Source organism: Miniopterus schreibersii, assembly GCF_964146895.1.
Source record: "Miniopterus schreibersii genome assembly, chromosome: 3".
In the NCBI taxonomy this organism is placed as follows: domain Eukaryota; kingdom Metazoa; phylum Chordata; class Mammalia; order Chiroptera; family Miniopteridae; genus Miniopterus; species Miniopterus schreibersii.
In genome coordinates, this window is record NC_138103.1 from 22632490 (window position 1) to 22652312 (window position 19823).

At 37.3% G+C, this 19823-nt stretch overlaps 1 protein-coding gene across 4 annotated transcripts in view; it reads right to left on the reverse strand.

Moving 5' to 3' along the window:
• The window catches only part of SMG1 (SMG1 nonsense mediated mRNA decay associated PI3K related kinase), a 125834-nt gene that overhangs the window by 67846 nt on the left and 38165 nt on the right, over positions 1 to 19823 (reverse strand). For 2 of the 4 annotated variants that reach the window (XM_081133098.1, XM_081133097.1), the window contains exons 2-3: positions 5228 to 5285; positions 787 to 950 (exon numbers count right to left, since the gene is read on the reverse strand). In XM_081133098.1, coding sequence (XP_080989224.1) covers positions 787 to 950; positions 5228 to 5241 — 178 coding nt within the window. In that variant the 5' untranslated portion in view covers positions 5242 to 5285. The remainder of the gene's footprint in view (positions 1 to 786; positions 951 to 5227; positions 5286 to 19823) is intronic. The other 2 variants (XM_081133096.1, XM_081133095.1) reach the window with 1 other exon arrangement.

Below are 19823 nucleotides of genomic sequence, written 5' to 3' on the forward strand. Positions count from 1 at the left end.
TTACCTGTCCCTGTGCTGCCTACCTTATAATCATTTTTATTTCATTTTAATATCTTCAATAGAAGATAAATGAAAATAAAGTCAGATTTGGTCTTTAAAAACTTGGGATAGCCCTGGCTCAGTAGCTCAGTTGGTTAGAGCATCGTCCCAATACGCCAAGGTTGCAGGTTCGATCCCCAGTCAGGTCACATACAAGAATCAACCGATAAGTGCATAAATAAGTGGAACAACAAATGGATGTTTCCCTCCCTCCCTCCCTCTCTCTCTCTCTATATATATATTTCTACCCCCTCTCTCTCCCTCCCTCTCTCTCTAAAAAAATAAATAATTTTTTTTAAACACACTTTTGGAGAGAAGACAGTAAGTCGACCAAGACTTTAGCCTTAATGATGTTATATTTTTCCTCTTTGGGCAGGAAACTGCATTACTGTATTATATGTATATAAAGAGCATTTTAATTTTTAAAAATCAAGGGGCAAACTTAGAAAGTTTCAAAAATCTCACTGTATTATAGATATAGATATAGATATAGATATAGATATAGATATAGATATAGATATAGATATAGATATATTCTTTAAACCACATAGCTCTAAGTCCAGGCTTTCTTTCCTCTGCACTATGGTGTGCTGCCTATTATAAACTGTTTACTTTGACATTTTATATAAATATAAAATAGCTATATTTAAAGCATGTTAGAAGAGAGAGGTACAGAAGGGAAAGAAAGGGGAGGGAGAGATGGGTAGGTTAAAAAACATGCCTCTACCAATAAGAAAATATATATACCCTTTTCGTCATTCTGTATGTCAGTGTGGACTCTGGTATCATCGTGCCTTTGCCGAGACACCACAGCTGAATTCGAAGGTTGCAGTCCATAAGAGGAAGACCCACCCCTATCTCTGGATGAAGAATATTTTAAATTATCTGGGTCGGCTGATGCACTATCAGTTCTGTAAAGAGAGAAGAGTATAAGATTAGAACTTTAAATGAACATTTTAACAGCCTAAACCAGCAATTTTCAATCGATGTGCTGTAAGAGGCACACTGGTAGTTCCACAAGAATTTTTAAAACATGCAATGCCTGACTATTTCGTCAGAGGTACTGACCTTTCCCCTTGGATTGTCATAAAACAATGGCAACAGCCAATATGATAGCTGTCCAGTGTGAATGAATCAAAATTATACCTTTTTTTTTTGTCAGATCAGCAAAAAAATATATTTTTTGGTGTGCCACAGAATTTTAGTAATTAGTTTATGTGTGCCATGAGATGAAAAGGGTTGAAAATTGCTGGCCTAAGTCATAAATCTTTCTTTTATATAAGCCCCCCTCTCCACTCTACCTTTTTAATTTTTTAAATCATTACTCTTATAAATAAGCGCTCCAATGTCTAGTATCTAGTAAGTCTCAACTGGGAAGGGGCCTGTCAATGGATGAAATGCCAGATTTCAGCCCCTTCTACTACTATTCTAAGGACCCATTTAGAAATATGAGTAACTACAAGGATTAAGATTCCCAACTTATCCCACTCTGCTCAAGACTTAACTGATTTTAGCACTGGAAGTCTCATGTCCTAGGAACTCCCTCCGTCCTAGGCAAACTGGGATACTTGGTCACCCTGGACAAGGATTCTCTTCACAAGACTCAATAAAAATAGTTACTTAGGGAGAATGCCTAGAAAAAGAGGCTTTTGTCTGATTCGAATTTAGGAATATGGAAGAAATTATCTTCAGCTGCCCCTCACCTCTGCCTAACTGGGAAGTGACCCTGTCAACTGCAGACAGTGGCACAGAGTGATACGGCAGGAGGGGAACCAGAGTTTAGTGTTCCAAGTAGCTCTTGGATCCTGCACTTCATAAAAGGATTCAGGACTTCCTGTTAAGACTTTAAAGGGTCGTAATACTGCTTTGGAGACTACTTGGTGAGAGCTAATCCTACAGCATAGCTGGGAGTGGATCTCTAAGTTACAAGCTTATGGAAGACATGGTACCTGAGAACCAAGGTGATAACAAGTCAACCATACAGTATCACCTAGAGAGAGGGGGGGACAGGGAGAGGGAGGAGCAGGAGGTAAAAGAAAAAAAAAAAAAAAGTAGTTCTTCCTCCCAGGAGAGGTTTAATCAGTGGAAAAATTAATCTCCCCGATTGTAAAAAACACTGGCAACATATCAGGCAGGGGCAATGTTTTACCAAATTACTTTTAAAGTACTGCTTCAGGGCAATGCGCCATTCTCTCTCACACCTGAATTTGTAACTTATTTGATGGAAAATAAATTATAGAATGATATTTGAAAGCAAGTTCAGTGGGACATAAGGAAAGAACACATTAGTTGCAGAGTAAGATTATTTTAATGAACTGCAATACTGAAAGCTTCACTGAAGATTCCTTAACTATAAAAAAAAATCTATTAAGCCTGGCCAGGCGTGGCTCAGTGGTTGAGCATCGACCTAGGATCCAGGAGATCGCGGTTCAATTTCCAGTCGGAGCACATGCCCAGTTTGAGGGCTCAATCCCCAGTCAGGGGCATGCAGGAGGCAGCTGATCAATGACGACTCTCTCATCATTGATGTTTCAACTCTCTCTCCTTCTCCCTTCCTCTCTCTAAAATCAATAAAGATTTTTTTTTTAAATCTATTAAAATTCTAAAAAGTGAGGAAAATGAAAGTATAAGGTATCCAATAAAGCCAAGTTTGAAGGTTACAGTCCATAATCTAGTTAAAAACCAAGCATTATTGGCCCTGGATGGGTCGCTCAGTTGGTTAGAGCATTGTCCTGATACACCAAGGTTGCAGGATCCATCCCCAGTCATGGCACATACAAGAATCAACCAATGACTGCATAAATGAGCAGACCAACAAATCAATGTTTCTCTCTCTTCCCCTTCCTCTCTCTAAAATCAATCAATAAATAAAATTTTTAAAAATCAAGCATTATCCAGAATAATCCTGATACTTGGATATTAATAAACAAGGGTAAAATTAGTGTCATTATCCAAGGATCAACTCTATGCCTCAATGTCCTCATCAGTAAAATAGAGAGCTGGGCTTCATAATTTCTCATGAACCTTATTCTTCCAACCATCAATCACAAAGTATCAAGAAATAAGACAACACTACATATTATATGGCAACATTTTAAAAAGTTCCTCTCCTGATATTTCTTCTGAGAGGAACAACTTTTTGAAAATTAAATCACTTTTATGATACTTACTGAAAACATGTTCTGAACTCACAATTATTTGGAAAAGTTAAGGACACTGGGCAAGAGCAGAAACTACTCTATTCCTCAACTCCCGTGCCTCTACCCCATGTATAAAAATAACTGCAGTATTTGTAAATATATTTCACTTAGTTTATTTATCATCCTTTCATTGCCCTCATCCACAAACATACTAAACATGAAACTCTGCACAGGCACAATTAGTCAGTCACCCTGATATGTGCTTACTATGATGATTGTTAACATAGAATACAGACAGTAGGTCCAATTAAACTTAAGATACCTAAGTGGCACAAGTCTAAATTATTCCTAAAGGCTCTCAATTTGAAACTTGATAAAATTCCGTAACCCTAGCATACTGAAACTAAGACTTCATAATGGAGTATCTTCTTCAAACATACAGGGTTCACTAAATGATAGACAAAGCTCAGTGCTTTCAACATATGGGGGGGGGGGGAATCAATGAAATTTCAAGAAAAATGTATGAGGATATTTTTAAGTATACTAAATCTATAAGCATTTAAGTACCTTTAACATTAAATGGAGCATGAGGACTTTTTTAAAAAAACTAATGTAAAAACATTACCCAGATATATCTAAAAATAGTACATTAAATGTTCACCTGTAATAATCCATAACATACCATTAGTTTCTGAAAGGGAACTTAAAAATAAAAGAGAACATACAAGCTTTTCTGACAGGTTTTGAACTTTCTGTACGTATGGCATCTAACACAACCTGGGAAAGTAAGCTGTTAGAAAATGAATGACGAAAGTAAAATAATTCTGAAACACCTAGATAAATGAAGTCTACCAATGTTTAAATGTCTGAATTTCCTGTTTTCATTATGTTTATAAATCACACATATTTCCCGTACTATTAAAAGTTAAATATTTGTATTGTTTTCTGGTGGCATAGCAGTAAACCAGCAGAAAAAGGTTTTAAAAAGATCTGGGCTCAAATCCCAGCTCGAGCACTGGCTTAAAATGGGGATAACACTAATGGAAGGTTGTTGTGAGGCTTAAATAAGATGATGAATTCTTAAGAAATACTCAGCTTACAGAGTACGCACAATGATTATGGTCATACCACTAAATTAACTCAAGGTTTCCACTGTAATAGATGTATAAGTAGTTCATGAACATATGAAGACAATCAAAATGAGTTCTTACACTCAATATATTGCAGCTGATTTTAAGTTCTTCATTAAAGAAATTAAGCAATCTACAGCTATTAACAAATACATTTCTAACTATCAAGTACTGATTTCAAACTAAACTGAAAAAAAATAGGGAAAAAAAGGAACAGGAGCAACTTCCCAATCTGTTAAAAATACGGGTTTTTAAAATTCCATTGGTTACGACCACCAAGATTTTCCCCCCCAGAATTTGGGTTTTCAGAAATTTAACCAAAATATTCACTAGGGTAGAACCACTGTCTAAAAACTCCCCAATTGTCAAGTTCTTTTAATACAAACTGATTAAAACATTTCCAACTAGAATTCAAGTTACTGGTATTCTGAACACAAAAGCACAATGGTTCAGCATTTCCACAAAATCTATATTTTATAATTTCTAGACTGCTTAGATCTCAAACCAAAAAAAAATTCGGTATCAGGTTGTAATCATCAAGATTATCCCAGTCCAATAAACAGAAAACTGTTAAAGAACAGAAATGAGCACTTAAAATGAAGCAATCAAAGGCACAAAACAAAAAATGCAGATTGAACTCAAAGAGGCAGGCATAAATGTTAAGCTAGTTGTAAGGGCCGAAAAAGCTATCATCTGCCAGAATTAGTGTCTCAATTTAGTGATTAAAGAAAATGTATCTGTTAAGACTAAGAATCCTAGGGCAAGGATCCAAAAATACCTCCAGAGCCCCTTTAATACTCTAAAAATATTAGAGAGAGAGAGAGAGAAAAGAAATGCATAAATTTCCCCAAGATGATTAAACTGAAGTTAAAGCCTGATGTACATGCCACACGAGAGGTAAGTTTCTAAAGCTCATACCTCAAAAATCGCATACTGTATAATATGGAGCCTTTGTGATGTTTTGCATCAAGTCAATCTGTAAGACAGTAGTTACAATATTAGTGAAGGCAGTGGGTTAAAACATTTGTTGTTCACACATGAAGCAAATATCATTTATGGATTAGGTGTTTTAGTTCAACTATGGTCCTCTAGGTTTCATATGTTGAAGCAAAAACTGAAATGGAAAGCCACTCTGTGCCTTAGAGAGGCTTAACGTGGCAACCAAAAGAATTTTTAGTACATAGAAGAACTTAAATGTTCGTTATAACAAACAAATCACATGCAAATATAGTTACCGCTCATTTTAGTGACCTATTCTCAGTATATAGAAAGTGCAACAAATCTGAGAAGTCATTCATTTTTGAACGACCCAAATCCTCAGACCTCACATCAACAATCTACCATGTGTTAGAGAATAGTATCTCCTGGCTAAATATGGTCATGTGGTCCAGTTCTTATAAGCATTATAAAGAATGGGGGGGAAAAGAGCCACTATGGAAGGATGAAGTCAAGAATTCCCTATCATGAAGTATTTCCATAAAGCACCCCGAAATGACTTGATGCAAACACCACACCTGGTGGTGCCACGGGAATAAGCATCATATTGCTTCAAGCTGTTTTTAAGTAGGCTTAGTAAGGGATTTTGCTTTCATGGTGAGATCTAATTAGTAATGGGTATCAACCAGGAAGTAAGATTTGCACTAAAGCCAATGAAGTGGGAATACACTTATTCGCTAAAGCAACGGTACTCAAAGACGGTACTTTGTCACCGTCACAAAGATGTTGTAGGATTAGGATATGCTGAGTTTTTCATACTAACAGTTAATACCACTTGAAAATGATTTACCTTTTTAGAAATAAATTCAAGGTTATCCCTGTGATGTCTCTTACTCACCTGGATTCAGACATGCTTTCATGGGGAATAAGAAAAATGGTGAAACTATGCATAACCTTGAGCCTTGTGTACATCACTTTCACATTAGAAACACTGCTCTAAAATGAGTCTAGGGCTAAAAATTTACTTGGGAGACTCAGGGACTTCATTATATAAAACTCTTCTCATAGAAAAAAATAAGTTCAAATTTAATGAAACAGAATTGAACCATCATGCCAGTTATAAATGAAATATCAGTTTTACAATATTAAAATATTAAGTTTATATAATTTCTTGATGAAACTTCCTATTTATTTTTATCTATTTATAGGTTTCTATTTATAGGTTTTTTAATTTTTAATTATTACTCACTCTCTCAACTAAATAGCTACTATAGACTCAAAATATGAAAATATGTTTAACTATTGTAAACTTGTAAGACTTTTACCTTCCTCAAAGAGAGGTCTAGCCTTTATCCTGGGCTTCTGAAAGGTAATCTCTAAACTCTTGGAATGCCATGCCTAATAAGTGTTCCTGTTCACCAGGGGTTTAGGGTCACACCAGAAAATATAACAATACCATTTATGGTAAGGGATTTCAGTCACATAAATCACCTCGATCTCCAGAAAGGCTGGAGACTTAAGTTCAGCCATGTGGGCAGTCAATCATGGAGCCCAAATAAAAACTGTGGACACCAAAAGCTGGGGTAAGCTTCCATGGGTGGTAATACTCCATGGGTATTGTCATAAATCAACACCAGGAAGTAATACTGTTCACAACGCCACAGGGAAACAACTGGAAGCTCCACATTTGCAACTTTCCTGTACTCTGTCCTATGCACCTTTATGTTTGGCTGATTTTAATCAATATTCATTAGCTATAAAAACCTGTAACCACAAGTATAAGAATTCAATGAGTTCTGTAAATCCTTCTGAATTATCCTACCTAAGAATAGTCTTGGGGTCCTCCTTGCAACTGGTGTCAGAAGTAAAGATGGTCTTATGGACCATGCCCCCTCTAACTATGCACCTATATTTAAAAATCACTGAATATACGCTAATCCAAAATTTAAAAGACTAAATTTTTTTAATAACATCTGTAGCAAATATAATAAAGAACTGACTTTCAGTACAGTAAGTCCTCACTTAACATGGTCAATAGGTTCTGCAACTTTAAGTGAAATGGCATATAACAAAACCAATTTTATCTAATTGATATAAATAAGAGATAAGATCCTATGGCATCTTATGGACATTATAACAAAATGACATTATTCAAGGACCTGCTGTACTTTATTTCCCTTCCAAGAAATCTCATACACCCTCTATTGACAGACCTCTCATCAAATTAACCAGAGGGAGAAACAAAGCAACTCTACGAGGGTACCACATCAGATTTTAACCTTTGCTTCATGTCCACAATTGTCTTCAGTGAAAAGGTTGGTGAACATACCACTCCCATGTAGTTCTGACAACAGGGTGTTCAATATTGCGCCCATTTCCCTAGCTAGGGGTCTCGCCTTTCCAAAGAAGCTTTCAAACTTTCTGCACCGTCTTCCTTTCCCCAGTACTACCAGTGGATGACCTTATAGATCCCTGCTTTCATAAGCAAACCCTTGGTGAACAAGTCATTCATTCTATAGCACTCTCCATTAGAGCTAATAATTTTTAGCTCCTATGAAGTCTGGTAGGCAACTTACCCAAGCAATTTACATATTTATTATGTTATTTAATCCTTAACATAATCCTATCAGTTACCATCTTACAGATGATGTAACTAAGGTTCCATTACTGACCTAAAGGAGCACAGCATGTTAAGAGGCAGAGCAAGAACTCAAACTCAGTTCTAACTTCAGAGTTCTTCAATACTCCACCACTGCTGCCAACTTCTTTCCAGTAAGTCCACAAATTCACCTACATGTGCATTCACAGCCTTTCTATCACCCTCACATAATGGAACAAGTACATCTTGTATATACAGTAACCCTCTGGATCCAGACATCCCCCTATCTTCTGAGGTATGTCTGGGATCTCCTACTTCCCTACTGCTCATCACATCATCACCATATAAGCACCCTCTAGTCTTTCCTTCATTAAAAAAATCCAAATCGTAACTCCCTATCTACTTCTAATTCTAAGTCTTTATTCAAAGACAAACCTCTTGAGAAAAATTTATCTTCCCTGCATTCACTCACTTTTCAACTAACTATAATCTGGGTTCCACTGTCAGCACTACACTGAAACTGTTCCTACCAAAGTAGGAATGCCATATGCCCACACTGGCTGGTGTGGCTCAGTTGATTGGAGTTTCGTGCTGTGCGCCGAAAGGCTGTGGGTTCGATTCCTGGTCAGAGAACATGCCTAGGTTGCGGGTTCAATCCCCAGTCAGGGCCCTTATGGGAGGCAGCCAATCAATGTTTCTCTCCCACATGGATGTTTCTCTCTCTCTTAAAAAAAAATAAAAGTAAAAAATCAATCAATAAAAAAAAATGTCACATGCCCTTTTCAGTTCACCTTGTTCAATGCCCCCAATAACTTGCTTTAGGTAACTGTCTACTCACTTTCTCAACACTACTCTGAAGGGTTTTTAGTAACTTTAAATCCAGTGACTCTACTTTTTCACAGTACTTTCATCCTTCTTCACTTGTTCTTTAAACAGCTTAGATTTCATCATGGCCTATCATTTCAATAACACTCTTGCCAATCCCCTAAATCTCCCTTAATATTTTCCTCACACCTATCTGGCAAAATCCAACTATGGATAAACCCAACTATCAATTATCCATCATCCATCAGTAAGCACCACATTCTCAGGTACTTCGATATTCATCTCCCATTCGCTACATGCATTATTCAGACCTTCCTCATTCTCTTCACATTCCAAAATACTCTAACTGCCCCCCCCAACACACACACTGTCTCAAACACTCATATTCACTCACAAACTCTCACATTCTCTCTCTTCACCATGGGGGGGGGGGGGAAGATACCATACACATCTGCACCCAATTCTAGAGGCCTTGATTAGAACTTCATCTACTTCCATCTCTCAATTTTTCAAATACTTTTTCTCCTGTGGAGTCTACCTTTCCCACCAAAGTGAATCCTCTCCTTAAACATGTAAAAATTTCTCATGTCTCCCCTTTAAAAATACAAAAACTTTTTTCTAAAAACAATAAAAACTTCATCAATCCCACATCTTCCTCCACCAACAATCTGCCTTCACTCTTTACAGTCAAACTAAGAGTTGTCTCTACTCTCCACTCCCATTTCTTCTCCTCTCCTAGCTCCTCAATCCACACTGATCCAACTTCTACCCCATCACTTTGGCAAAACCAACTATGACCTCCAGGTTGCTAAATCCAAGATATAGTTCAGGCTTCATCTTACTCATCCTCTCAGCAGCTTTCACAGTGCTGCTGAGCAGAGTTGAGCAGGTTGTGGCCTGCACAAAGGTTCCCTGCAAAGGAATGAGGTGGGCTGAATGAAAACCACTTTTAAAAATTCTTACAATAATCCTCTTGTTCAGATCCTGAGAATTTAAAGTAAGTGGATTCTTCCCTTCCTTTGGCTTATGGGACCTTATACTCTATTTCTTCCCACCTCTCTAGCTCTATTATCTCAGGAGCCTTTGAAGGTTTGCTCAGTATCCTCTACCAAACCACTAATCTTGGAGTTTCTCAAAGCTTTAGGCCTCTATTCACCTCCGTTTGTACTCTCCCTCAATACATGCCAATGGCAGTATTTATCACCTATCTGTATTCCACCAACTCCCAAATCTAGGGCTCCACCATAGAGGTCTACTCTGAGGGCCAGCCCTATATATCCAACTGTTTTTAAAAAACATCTCAATGTTCTAACGCCTCAAACACAATTGGCTCCTTTCCTCCCAGAATTTCTATTTTAATAAACAGCACAATCATCAACTGTTTTCTAATAAATGGCACTATTTGATCAGTGAGACATGTGTCACATCTCCAATTCTCACCTCTATCCCATCTCTTTTCAACACTGCAACAAAAATAATTCTTGTAAAACACAAATCTGATATTCCTCCCACTGTCCTTATCCTATGTATCTCACTTCCTTTTTCAGCTAAGTCTCTACCAACCACCCCTTTTACACCCCACTCTCCATCATCCTAACCTTTCAGTGCCATGGAAAGAATCACCTTGCCCAGCCCCTGTCTTCCTGGAACAGCCTTGTCCTCCTTCCTTGCCAACCCTACCTAATTTCTTCTACTCTTCAAGCTTCAGCTATCCTTTAGAAAGTTTCTGATTCCCCTGGAACTGGCCAGAAGTCCCTGCTATATACATGTGCTACCAGAGAACCTAATAATTTCTTAGCTCTTACACCATTTGAAAAGCTTCTTTAACTATGTTCTGCCAGGAGATTATAAATGCCAGAAGGCCAAGGGCCTGTCAATTTTGCTTATCACTATATCCCCGTTGCCTACATGGCATATAAATTACTTGCTGACCAAACGATTGCCTATTCTCATAACTGAGGCCGTTCTCTTGACTCTGAAAAGCAGTCCCCTAACCTAACACAACACTAACTTTTCTTCAAGACAACTTGTGCCCTAGCTGGTTTTGCTCAGTGGTTAGAGAGTCGGCTGGTGGACTGAAGGGTCCCGTGTTCAATTCAAGCCAAGGGCACATACCTTGGTTGCAGGTTCATGTGGGAGGCAATCAATCCATGTGTCTCTTTCACATCTATGTTCCTCTCTCTCTCTCTCTCTGTCTTCCCCCTCCCCGAAAGCAATGGAAAAAAATATCCTCGGGAAAGGATTTAAAAAAAATAAAATTCAACCTGCAACCCACACTTTCCCTCAAATATGTTTTATTAAATCAACAATATTTTCTTGATCATTTACTACAAGGGCATTAATCAGGAGTTAACGATTCCAAAAGGTGAACTAAGATGGCTCCAACTCTCTAGGAATTTATGATCTAGAAAGTTAAACATAGAATTACCATATGACCCAGCAAATCCACTCCTAGGTATATGCGCAATATAACAAAATAGGTGTCCAAACAAAAACTTGTATGCAAATGTCACCACAACACTATTCACAATATCCAAAAGGCAGAAACCTAAATGTTCATCAAAGGATGAACAGATGAACAAAAGTGGTATATCTATACAACAGAATATTACTCAACCATAAAAAGGAATTAAGTATTGATACCTGCTACAATATGGATGAACCTTGAAAATATCACGCTAAGTGAGAGGCCAGACATGAAAGGCTACATATTGTATGATTCCATCTATATGAAATATGCACACAGGCAAATCCATAGAGAAAGTAGGCTTCTGGTTGCCAGGGGATGGGAAGAGGGGAGAATGCAGTGACTGTTTAATGGGTACAAACTTCCCATTTAGAGTGATGGAAAGTTCTGAAACTAGATAGTGGTAATGGTTGCACAACATTGTAAATGTACTTAACACTAATTGTAAGATAGTAAATTTTATATTCATTTTACCACAATTTAAAGAACTTTATTTATGATATTCTTGAAAAGATAAATTGCAGAGGGGAAAAAAGACCAATGGTTACACCAGGGTTTGGAAGAAGTTGACTACAAAAAGGCACAAGGAAATTTTGGAGGATAATGGAACTATTCTATAGTTCAGTGATTTTCAACCTTTTTAGCTGCAACACATCAAAAGACATATTTTTGCCAATCTGATGAAAACAACAAAAAGATATCATTTTGATTCATTCACACTAGATAGCTATTGCTGTGTTGGCTTTTTTTTTTCTTTTGACAGCCTAAGGGAAAAGAGGTCAGTACCCTTGACTAAATAGTCAGGTATTGCATGTTTTAAAAATTCTTGAGGCCCTAGCCAGTACTGCTCAAGGGTAAGAGCGTCCATAGCACCACCCGCACTCAAGAGTCCGGGGTTCAATTCCTGGTCAAGGGCACATACCTGGGTTGCAGATTCACTCCCCACACCTGATCGGGGTGCTTATGGGAGGCAACCAGTCGATGGGTCTCTCTCACATCAACATTTCTCTCTCTTCCTCCTACCCTCTCCCCCTCCCTTCCTCTCTCTTTGAAAAGCAGTGGAAAAAAATATCCTCAGGTGAGGATTTAAAAAATATGTATATAAGAAATCACCGAGATTGTTGAGTATAAAATCCACATACAAAAATCACTAGCAGGAGCAATAAATAGAAAATATAAGTTAAAAAAAAAACTTGTGTGGCAAATGAGTTGAAAATCGCTGCTATAGCTTGATTATGGTGGTCATGGTTACAATACTACAACATTTGTCAAAATTCAAAGAACTACACAGCATGTAAATTGTACCTCAATAAACTTGACTTTAAAGGAAACACATTTCTTTACAGTAAAAGTATAAAAGATGAGAATTTTATTTATTTATTTTAAATATATCTTTATTGATTTCAGAGAAAGGAAGGGAGAGGGACAGAGAGAGATAGAAACATCAGTGATGAGAGTGTCACTGACTGGCTGCCTCCTGCACACCCCTGGCTTGGGGATCGAGCCCGAAACCTGGGTATGTGCCCTGACCAGGAATCAAACCATGATCTCCTGGATCCTACATTGATGCTCAACCACTGAGCCACATAAACCACATCTGGCTGAGCGACTTGACTTATTTTTAATAATTCAGTATCTCATGTATTGTAGTGCCTACCATATTTAGTCATTCTAATGGAAAAGCAGAAAGATAGCGTAGCCCTAACAGGTTTGGCTCAGCGGTTAGTGTCGGCCCTTGGACTGAAGGGTCCCAGGTTCGATTTGGGCCAAAGGGACGTACCTTGGTTGCAAGCTCGATCCCTGGACCCCGGTTGGGGTGGGTGCTGGAGGCAACCAATCAATGTCTCTCTCTCTCTCTTTCTCTCCCTCCCTCTCTCTCTCTCTCTCTCTCCCTCCCACTCTCTCTGAACAGCAACAGGAAAAATATCCTCAGGAAAGGATTTTAAAAAAAAAGGTAGCATAGCACTGGCTTAAAGTTGCTGTGCTTTCCAATGAAACCAAAGACTGTTAGTGTCTGAATTAATTAATCAGTTATATGAAGAGTTGGAATTTACAGCTTGAAAAGGACTAATTTAGCCAAGACACAGAAACAAAACAGTGCACTTATACCAGTAAAAGCCAACTCTTACCTATAATAAGTTCTAAATTTATAGCAAAAAAAAATTATTATCAATGCCCAAGAAATACAGGGCAATCTTTTAGCACTTAATTTTTATTTTATTTTATACTTTTATTGATTTTTAGGGAAAAGAAGGAAGGGGGAGAGAGAGAGCAAAACATTGACGTGAGAGCAAAACATTGATCAGCTGGGCACATGGCCCCACAGGAATCAAACCGGCAACCCCTCAGTGCACGGGAAAATGCCCAACCAATTGAGTCATATCAGCCAGGGCTAGCACTTAATTTTAAAAAAAGAAATGCACCATAAGTTCTTAATATTTTATCGCTTACCCATTTTGATAAGCTTTCAAAATTGTGGCTGAAGTCTTATTAACAACTAAGGCAATGCAAAAAATTTAGAGTCAAAGCACTAAGGCTGATAAAATCTGAAAATCATTGGCTGAGACAGAGACATGAAATCCCCTGCTAATTTATTTTAGGTATTTAAGTATTCTGAGGTCCTGTACCTCAACTGGCATAAATTCATATCTTACTAAGTACCAAGAATATTGGTAATTATAAAATCTTGTATGCTTTAATCTCCAATACAAATGTGAATTCGATGTTCAATATTTAACAAAAACAATTTTGTTTATGCTAAATAATCATACACCTAAAGGTTCCTGAATCTATCATGTTAATTTGACTCACTTTCTCCTGGCCTTTATTTTTAAACCCAAGCTAGTTTACAGCCTTAAAAAGAAACCCTGCTTAAGGTCCCATCTGCATCACTTATCCTCCCCTTTTGTCCAGCAAGTCAAGTACTTTAGAAACATCCATTTCAGTTGGGAAACAGCCAAGATTGAAAGGAAATCTCTTACTCTGTAACCTCCCTAGCACAGGAAGAACAAAAAGACAAAGTCTACAAAGAACCATGTCCCACCCCCAGGCTCTTTAGTTAAAAGCCAAACATAGCACTACAAGGACAGAGGAGATGGAGAATCACTAAGAGCTAAACACCACAGGAATCCTAAAAGAATGAATCTTGAAACCAGACTGAGGCTCTATAATCAAGGAAAAGCAGTGTTTTACTAATATAAGAAATGTATATAACCATCTTTAAAAAGTCCTGAAAACAGTTAGGTAATGACTATAGAGTTATTTTGATAAAGTTCCTCTAGCTAATAGTCTCAAGCATAGCCCCAAGGGGCTGACATGCATGTGAGATTCTCTAACAATTACATATTTTAAATCTTCTCTTTAAAAATAATCTTAAAGTTCTGGCCAGGTGGCTCAGTTAGTTGGAGCATCATCCCAGGCACCAAAAGGTGGCAGGTTCGATTTCCAGTCAGGGCACTTACCTAGGTTGTGGGTTCAATCCCCCGTAGGAGGCAATCAATCGATGTTTCACTCCGGTGAAAATTAAAAATAAAAAATAATTTTAAAAAGCACTGTGAGCCCGGCCGGGCGTGGCTCAGCAGTTGAGCATCAACTTAGGATCCAGGCGATCGGGGTTCGATTCCCAGTCAGGGCACATGCCCGGGTTGTGGGCTCAATCAATGACTCTGTCATCATTGATGTTTCTATCTCTCTCTCCCTCCCTCTTCCTCTCTCTGAAATCAATAAAGAAATATTTCAAAAAAAAAAAAAAAAGTACCATGGTCGCCTTTAAAAACAAATGTACTGTGTAACAGATAACAGGTGAGAGTGGTCAAAAAAATGTGATTCCAAAAATCATTCATAACACATTAAGAAAAAAAAACATATTATGCAATTCAGACATAGGTACTTTTAAAGAAAACTAATAGCACATTAGGCACTACATTATCACAAAGGTATAGTACACCCTACAAATCTTGGGCACAGTCAAGGCTTTGGGGCATCATAAGAGCAATATTCTATCAGGCATCCCTTAACATGTAACACATGTTAAATAATGGCAAATATAGAAAAGACACTTAACTGAATTTCACATTCCACGCCCATGATTCTCAACAAACATGAGGACATTACTAGAAATATCTTTAGGGAATTCTCAAATTATACATGACTGCAACCGTCTTAAAAAATATACCTTAGGAAGAAATCTATAACACCCTGGGGTTCTATCTCTAACTCTACTAATTAATGTACTTATACTAAGACAGCAAGTGGATTTTTAAATGGACTCTGGTTCCTTTCAACATCTTCAAAACTACTACAGGCCCGGACGGGCGTGGCTCAGCAGTTGAGCATCGACCTAGGATCCAGGCGATCAGGGTTCGATTCCCGGTCAGGGAACATGCCCGGGCTGTGGGCTCGATCAATGACTCTCTCATCATTGATGTTTCTATCTCTCTCCCTCTCCTTTCCTCTCTCTGAAATCAATAAAGATATATTTAAAAAAAAAAAAAAAACTACTACAGAACCTATGTCCTTAGGTGTCCTGAAGTAGGAAATATGCTGTTAAACAAACTGATAAAGAAACATACTATCTGTAATCAAAGGTAAAATATGTATGATAAACCCTCCTACTTAAGCATTGGGATTTCTTTTAGGGGTGCTCTTGAAATAGCCATTTCCTACTACTAAAACATAAAGAAAAATGTCTCATAGGAAATCTCAAAAGATATGGTCTCCTAAATCTAATAGGAAAGATACTTTGCAGAATAATCACACTATTCTAACTAGAGGAAAATGTATTAAATGAAGATAGTTTTTGTAGTTCCTGAAACATACAAGCAAGCAGCAACCAAGGACCAGGAAACAATGCTCCCACTGTGCTCATCAGTAGCCAGAAATATACTGAGGTATTTAAAGTATGTAGTCTTAAGTTTAAGAAAGCTCTGGAACAGTTAAAAATGATCACTTAAGCCATTTTAAACCCACACGATCTATACAAACTGTATCTTTTTCTTTTGCTACATTGTATACGGAACACAGTTTAATCAGATTGATTTAAAGTGGCTTCAAATAAGAACCTTTTATAATTCCCTTTACAACAAAAAAGAAAAATCAATGTTTCTAGATTAAGTTCCTTAAGAAACATCTTTTACTCATTTTGAGTCAATCTATAGTGCCATAATTTAAAATAGTACCAAAATTTCATGACAGCTTAACACTATATATATATTCTTACAATGATATGAAATTTCATTAATTTCTATCTTTGTTTAGAGGATACATGTAGGTTTTTTTTTTAAAGAAGTACTTCCACCTATTGCACTGGCAGAGTATATCTTTTCCATGATTCCATGGATCTATCTCCCTACTCCTTTTAAAACATACATACACATACTAGTCTGGGGCTGGGGTAAAGCAATGCAGCATTCAAGTGGCGTTCTTAGAAGAATTAGTTCTTGCCCAGCTGGCATGGCTCAGTGGTTGAGCATCCACCTATGAGCCAGGAGACTGCGGTTAGATTCCCAGTTGTGAGCTCCATCCCCAGTAGGGGGCGTGCAGGAGGCAAGCTGATCAATGACTCTTGTCATTGATGCTTCTATCTCTCTCTCCCTCTCCATTCCTCTCTCTGAAATCAATAAAAATATATTAATTAAAAAAAAGAATTAGTTCTTAAATTCCAATGATATAATAAAAGTTAAGAAAGGTACAAGCTACCTTTTAACCTATCCTTTCTCTATTCAATTCCCTTTGTCCCTGCCCTTCAATATATGTAGTCACAAAGATTATGTTTGCTGGATCAGTTTCAACTGGTACCAAGTTCTTAACATGTGAATAAAAAGATAGGGGGGGAAAAAATGATGCAGATCTACAGTCAAATTCCTCATTAGTCACTTGAAACAGGTTTATAGCCTAATGGAAGTACAGTAGAAAATGCAGAAAGAACACCATTATACTGGAGAGCAATTAACTGCATCTCTACCAATATATTTTTTAAGTATGAATACAAACAATATCACAGATGTCATATGCCATACTTAACAAAAATTTAACAATTATGAGCTTTCATTCATATATACTCTAAGAGATTCAATCAACATAAATAACCTTTATGAAATTTTTATTATTTTTAATCCTCACCTGAGGATATTTTTTCCATTGCTTTTCAGAGTAGAAAGGGGAGGGGGAGGGAAGGGGGTTGAAAGAGAGACATCGATGAGAGGGAGACATCGATGGGAGAGAGACACATCAATTGACTGCCTCCTGCACGCACCCCAACCTGGGCCAGGGATTGAGTCTACAACTGAGGTACATGCCCTTGACGAGAATCGAACCCAAGGCCCTTCAGTCTGCAGGTTGATGCCCAAACCAGCTAGGGCCCTTTATGAAATTTTTAGAAGTTACTACATACACACACACACACACACACACACACACACTCTCACTCACTCACTCTAAAAGAGAAAAATGAAAAGTGAACTAGAGCGTGTGTGTGTACATATGTATAGTAAATTCTAAAACTTTTTGAGGAAGAGACAAGAGATAAAATCCCACATCTGATTCAGACATAGTAACAAATAGCATCTGTGTAGCACTTTAACAGATAAAGTAATTTCTCCAACTTTATCTTTAACCAGCTCCAACCCTACATTTTAGGAAGGTAAGAATGGCCTCCTCAGAGGAATTGTTGTAATGCCAGTACAAAAGACCTTTGTCTTCCCATTCCTAGCCCACTGCTATTTTCATGACACCGGCCTCTCCTAAGATAAATGTATGTGAAGGATTAATACTAAAAATGCACATATTCTTAAAAATGAATACACCTTAGAGAGGAATCTAAAACATTCTGGTTCTATTTCTATCTTCTCCGATGCAATTCTACTAAGACATCAAGTGGATTTTTAAATGGACTAAAAGAATGGGGAGAACAGCACTTGGTATAATTTTTATATCCTCAATAAGATTACAATAAAAACATAGGGAACATTAGCATTATAGTAACTATACAAGACAGGCCACTTTAAATAAAAGGCTTCTTTTACAAAGTTTTGTTTTTTAGTCAGTCAATTGATAATCCCTCACACACAACCTTTATTAAGCCTAAATTAATTTTTGATTTCAATCTTTTCCAAAAAGGGACAAGATATCACATATTAAAATGCTCAATATTTGAAATAATGACAGAATTAATCGCTTATAACAGAATCCTAACTCCAACTCCTTCAAAAACAATACAAACCGTGCCTTTAGATTCCTTTAAACCTAACAAATATACACTAAATCTCAAGTTTTATAGTCCTACTACTGGGAAACCTGCAACATTTTCATTTTCACATTTATCCAAAGAATATAAGGACAGGCAAGAAAAACCACCAGAGTTTTAAGAAAAAAAATCCAGAATGTTTTCTTTCCAATTAAACATATATTCATTCAACTGTACCATACTATGGGATACTGATCATCTTTGGATTTTTTAAATCATCTAATCAGAAAACAGTCCAATTTTATAAAGAGAACAAAAAGTTTGACACCTTTCCTCAAATGAATAGGATTTTCTAACTTCTGGCAAATATCAGAAAGCCAATGAAGGGGACCAAAGTCCTGCTTTTTGGGATATTGATTTTAAGCTGATTAAGAAACAAAAAACCCTCCTACTTTTCTGCCCAAGATTCAGATGGAAAGATCTGCTCCAAGAAAGAAACCTTAGCTTATTCGCCTCAGCTTAATTTAAGTATGGTAGATAGGAAGGCACCAGGCAGGAGCCTAGTTAGCTAGATACCCTCTGTGTCCCACTGAAGCAAGAATTGACCTGCAGTATGTTCAGCTCTTTCTCAAGTACCTGTAAATTGCTTACTTCCTTTCAAATCCCATCACTAAACAACCCCTTCTCTTTTGTCCAAAAGACAAATACATACACACACACACACACACACACACACACACACAATTTTGCCAAACTGTCTTTGGAATTTTCATGCTTATGTGAATTCCTCGTACACATGCATTAAAATTTTATTTTCTCCTGTTACTCTATCTGTTAATTTGATTATTAGACCAGCTAGAAGAATTTAGATGGGAGAAAAAGTATTATTTCTTTAGCCCCACACCATCATAGAATCTGTCATTAGGGCAATGAATCTGAATTTCCAGGGTTAGAATCAAAACAAAGAATCTGGAAATAAAGGAAGTGTTACACTTCAGGCAAGACATTCCAAGGTTCATATTATCAGGAATATAAACTAAGGAGACCCTCAAGAGGCTGAATAGCAGGAGTCATGAATTACTTCAAAGAACTAAATATTTCAAGATGAAAGTTAAAATTTCAATTGCATACAACAGACCTCTTTTAAAATCAGAAAATTAAAATGCTGCCCAGACGGGCATGGCTCAACGGTTGAGCGTCAACTTAGGATCCAGGCGATCAGGGTTCAATTCCCGGTCAGGGCACATGCCCAGGTTGCGGGCTGCAGCTGATCAATGACTCTCTCATCATTGATGTTTCTACTCTCTCTCTCTCTCTCCCCCTCTCCCTTCCTCACTCTGAAATCAATAAAGATATATTTTTAAAAAAAGAAAAATTAAAATGCTAAAGAGGAAAGAGGAAAGACAAGCTTTCAATTAATAAATTTAAATAAGAGGGAAAAATTTTAATTCAAAGAACTTCAGTAAAAAAAAAAAAAAAAATGTTGCCAATGCTGTCAAATATG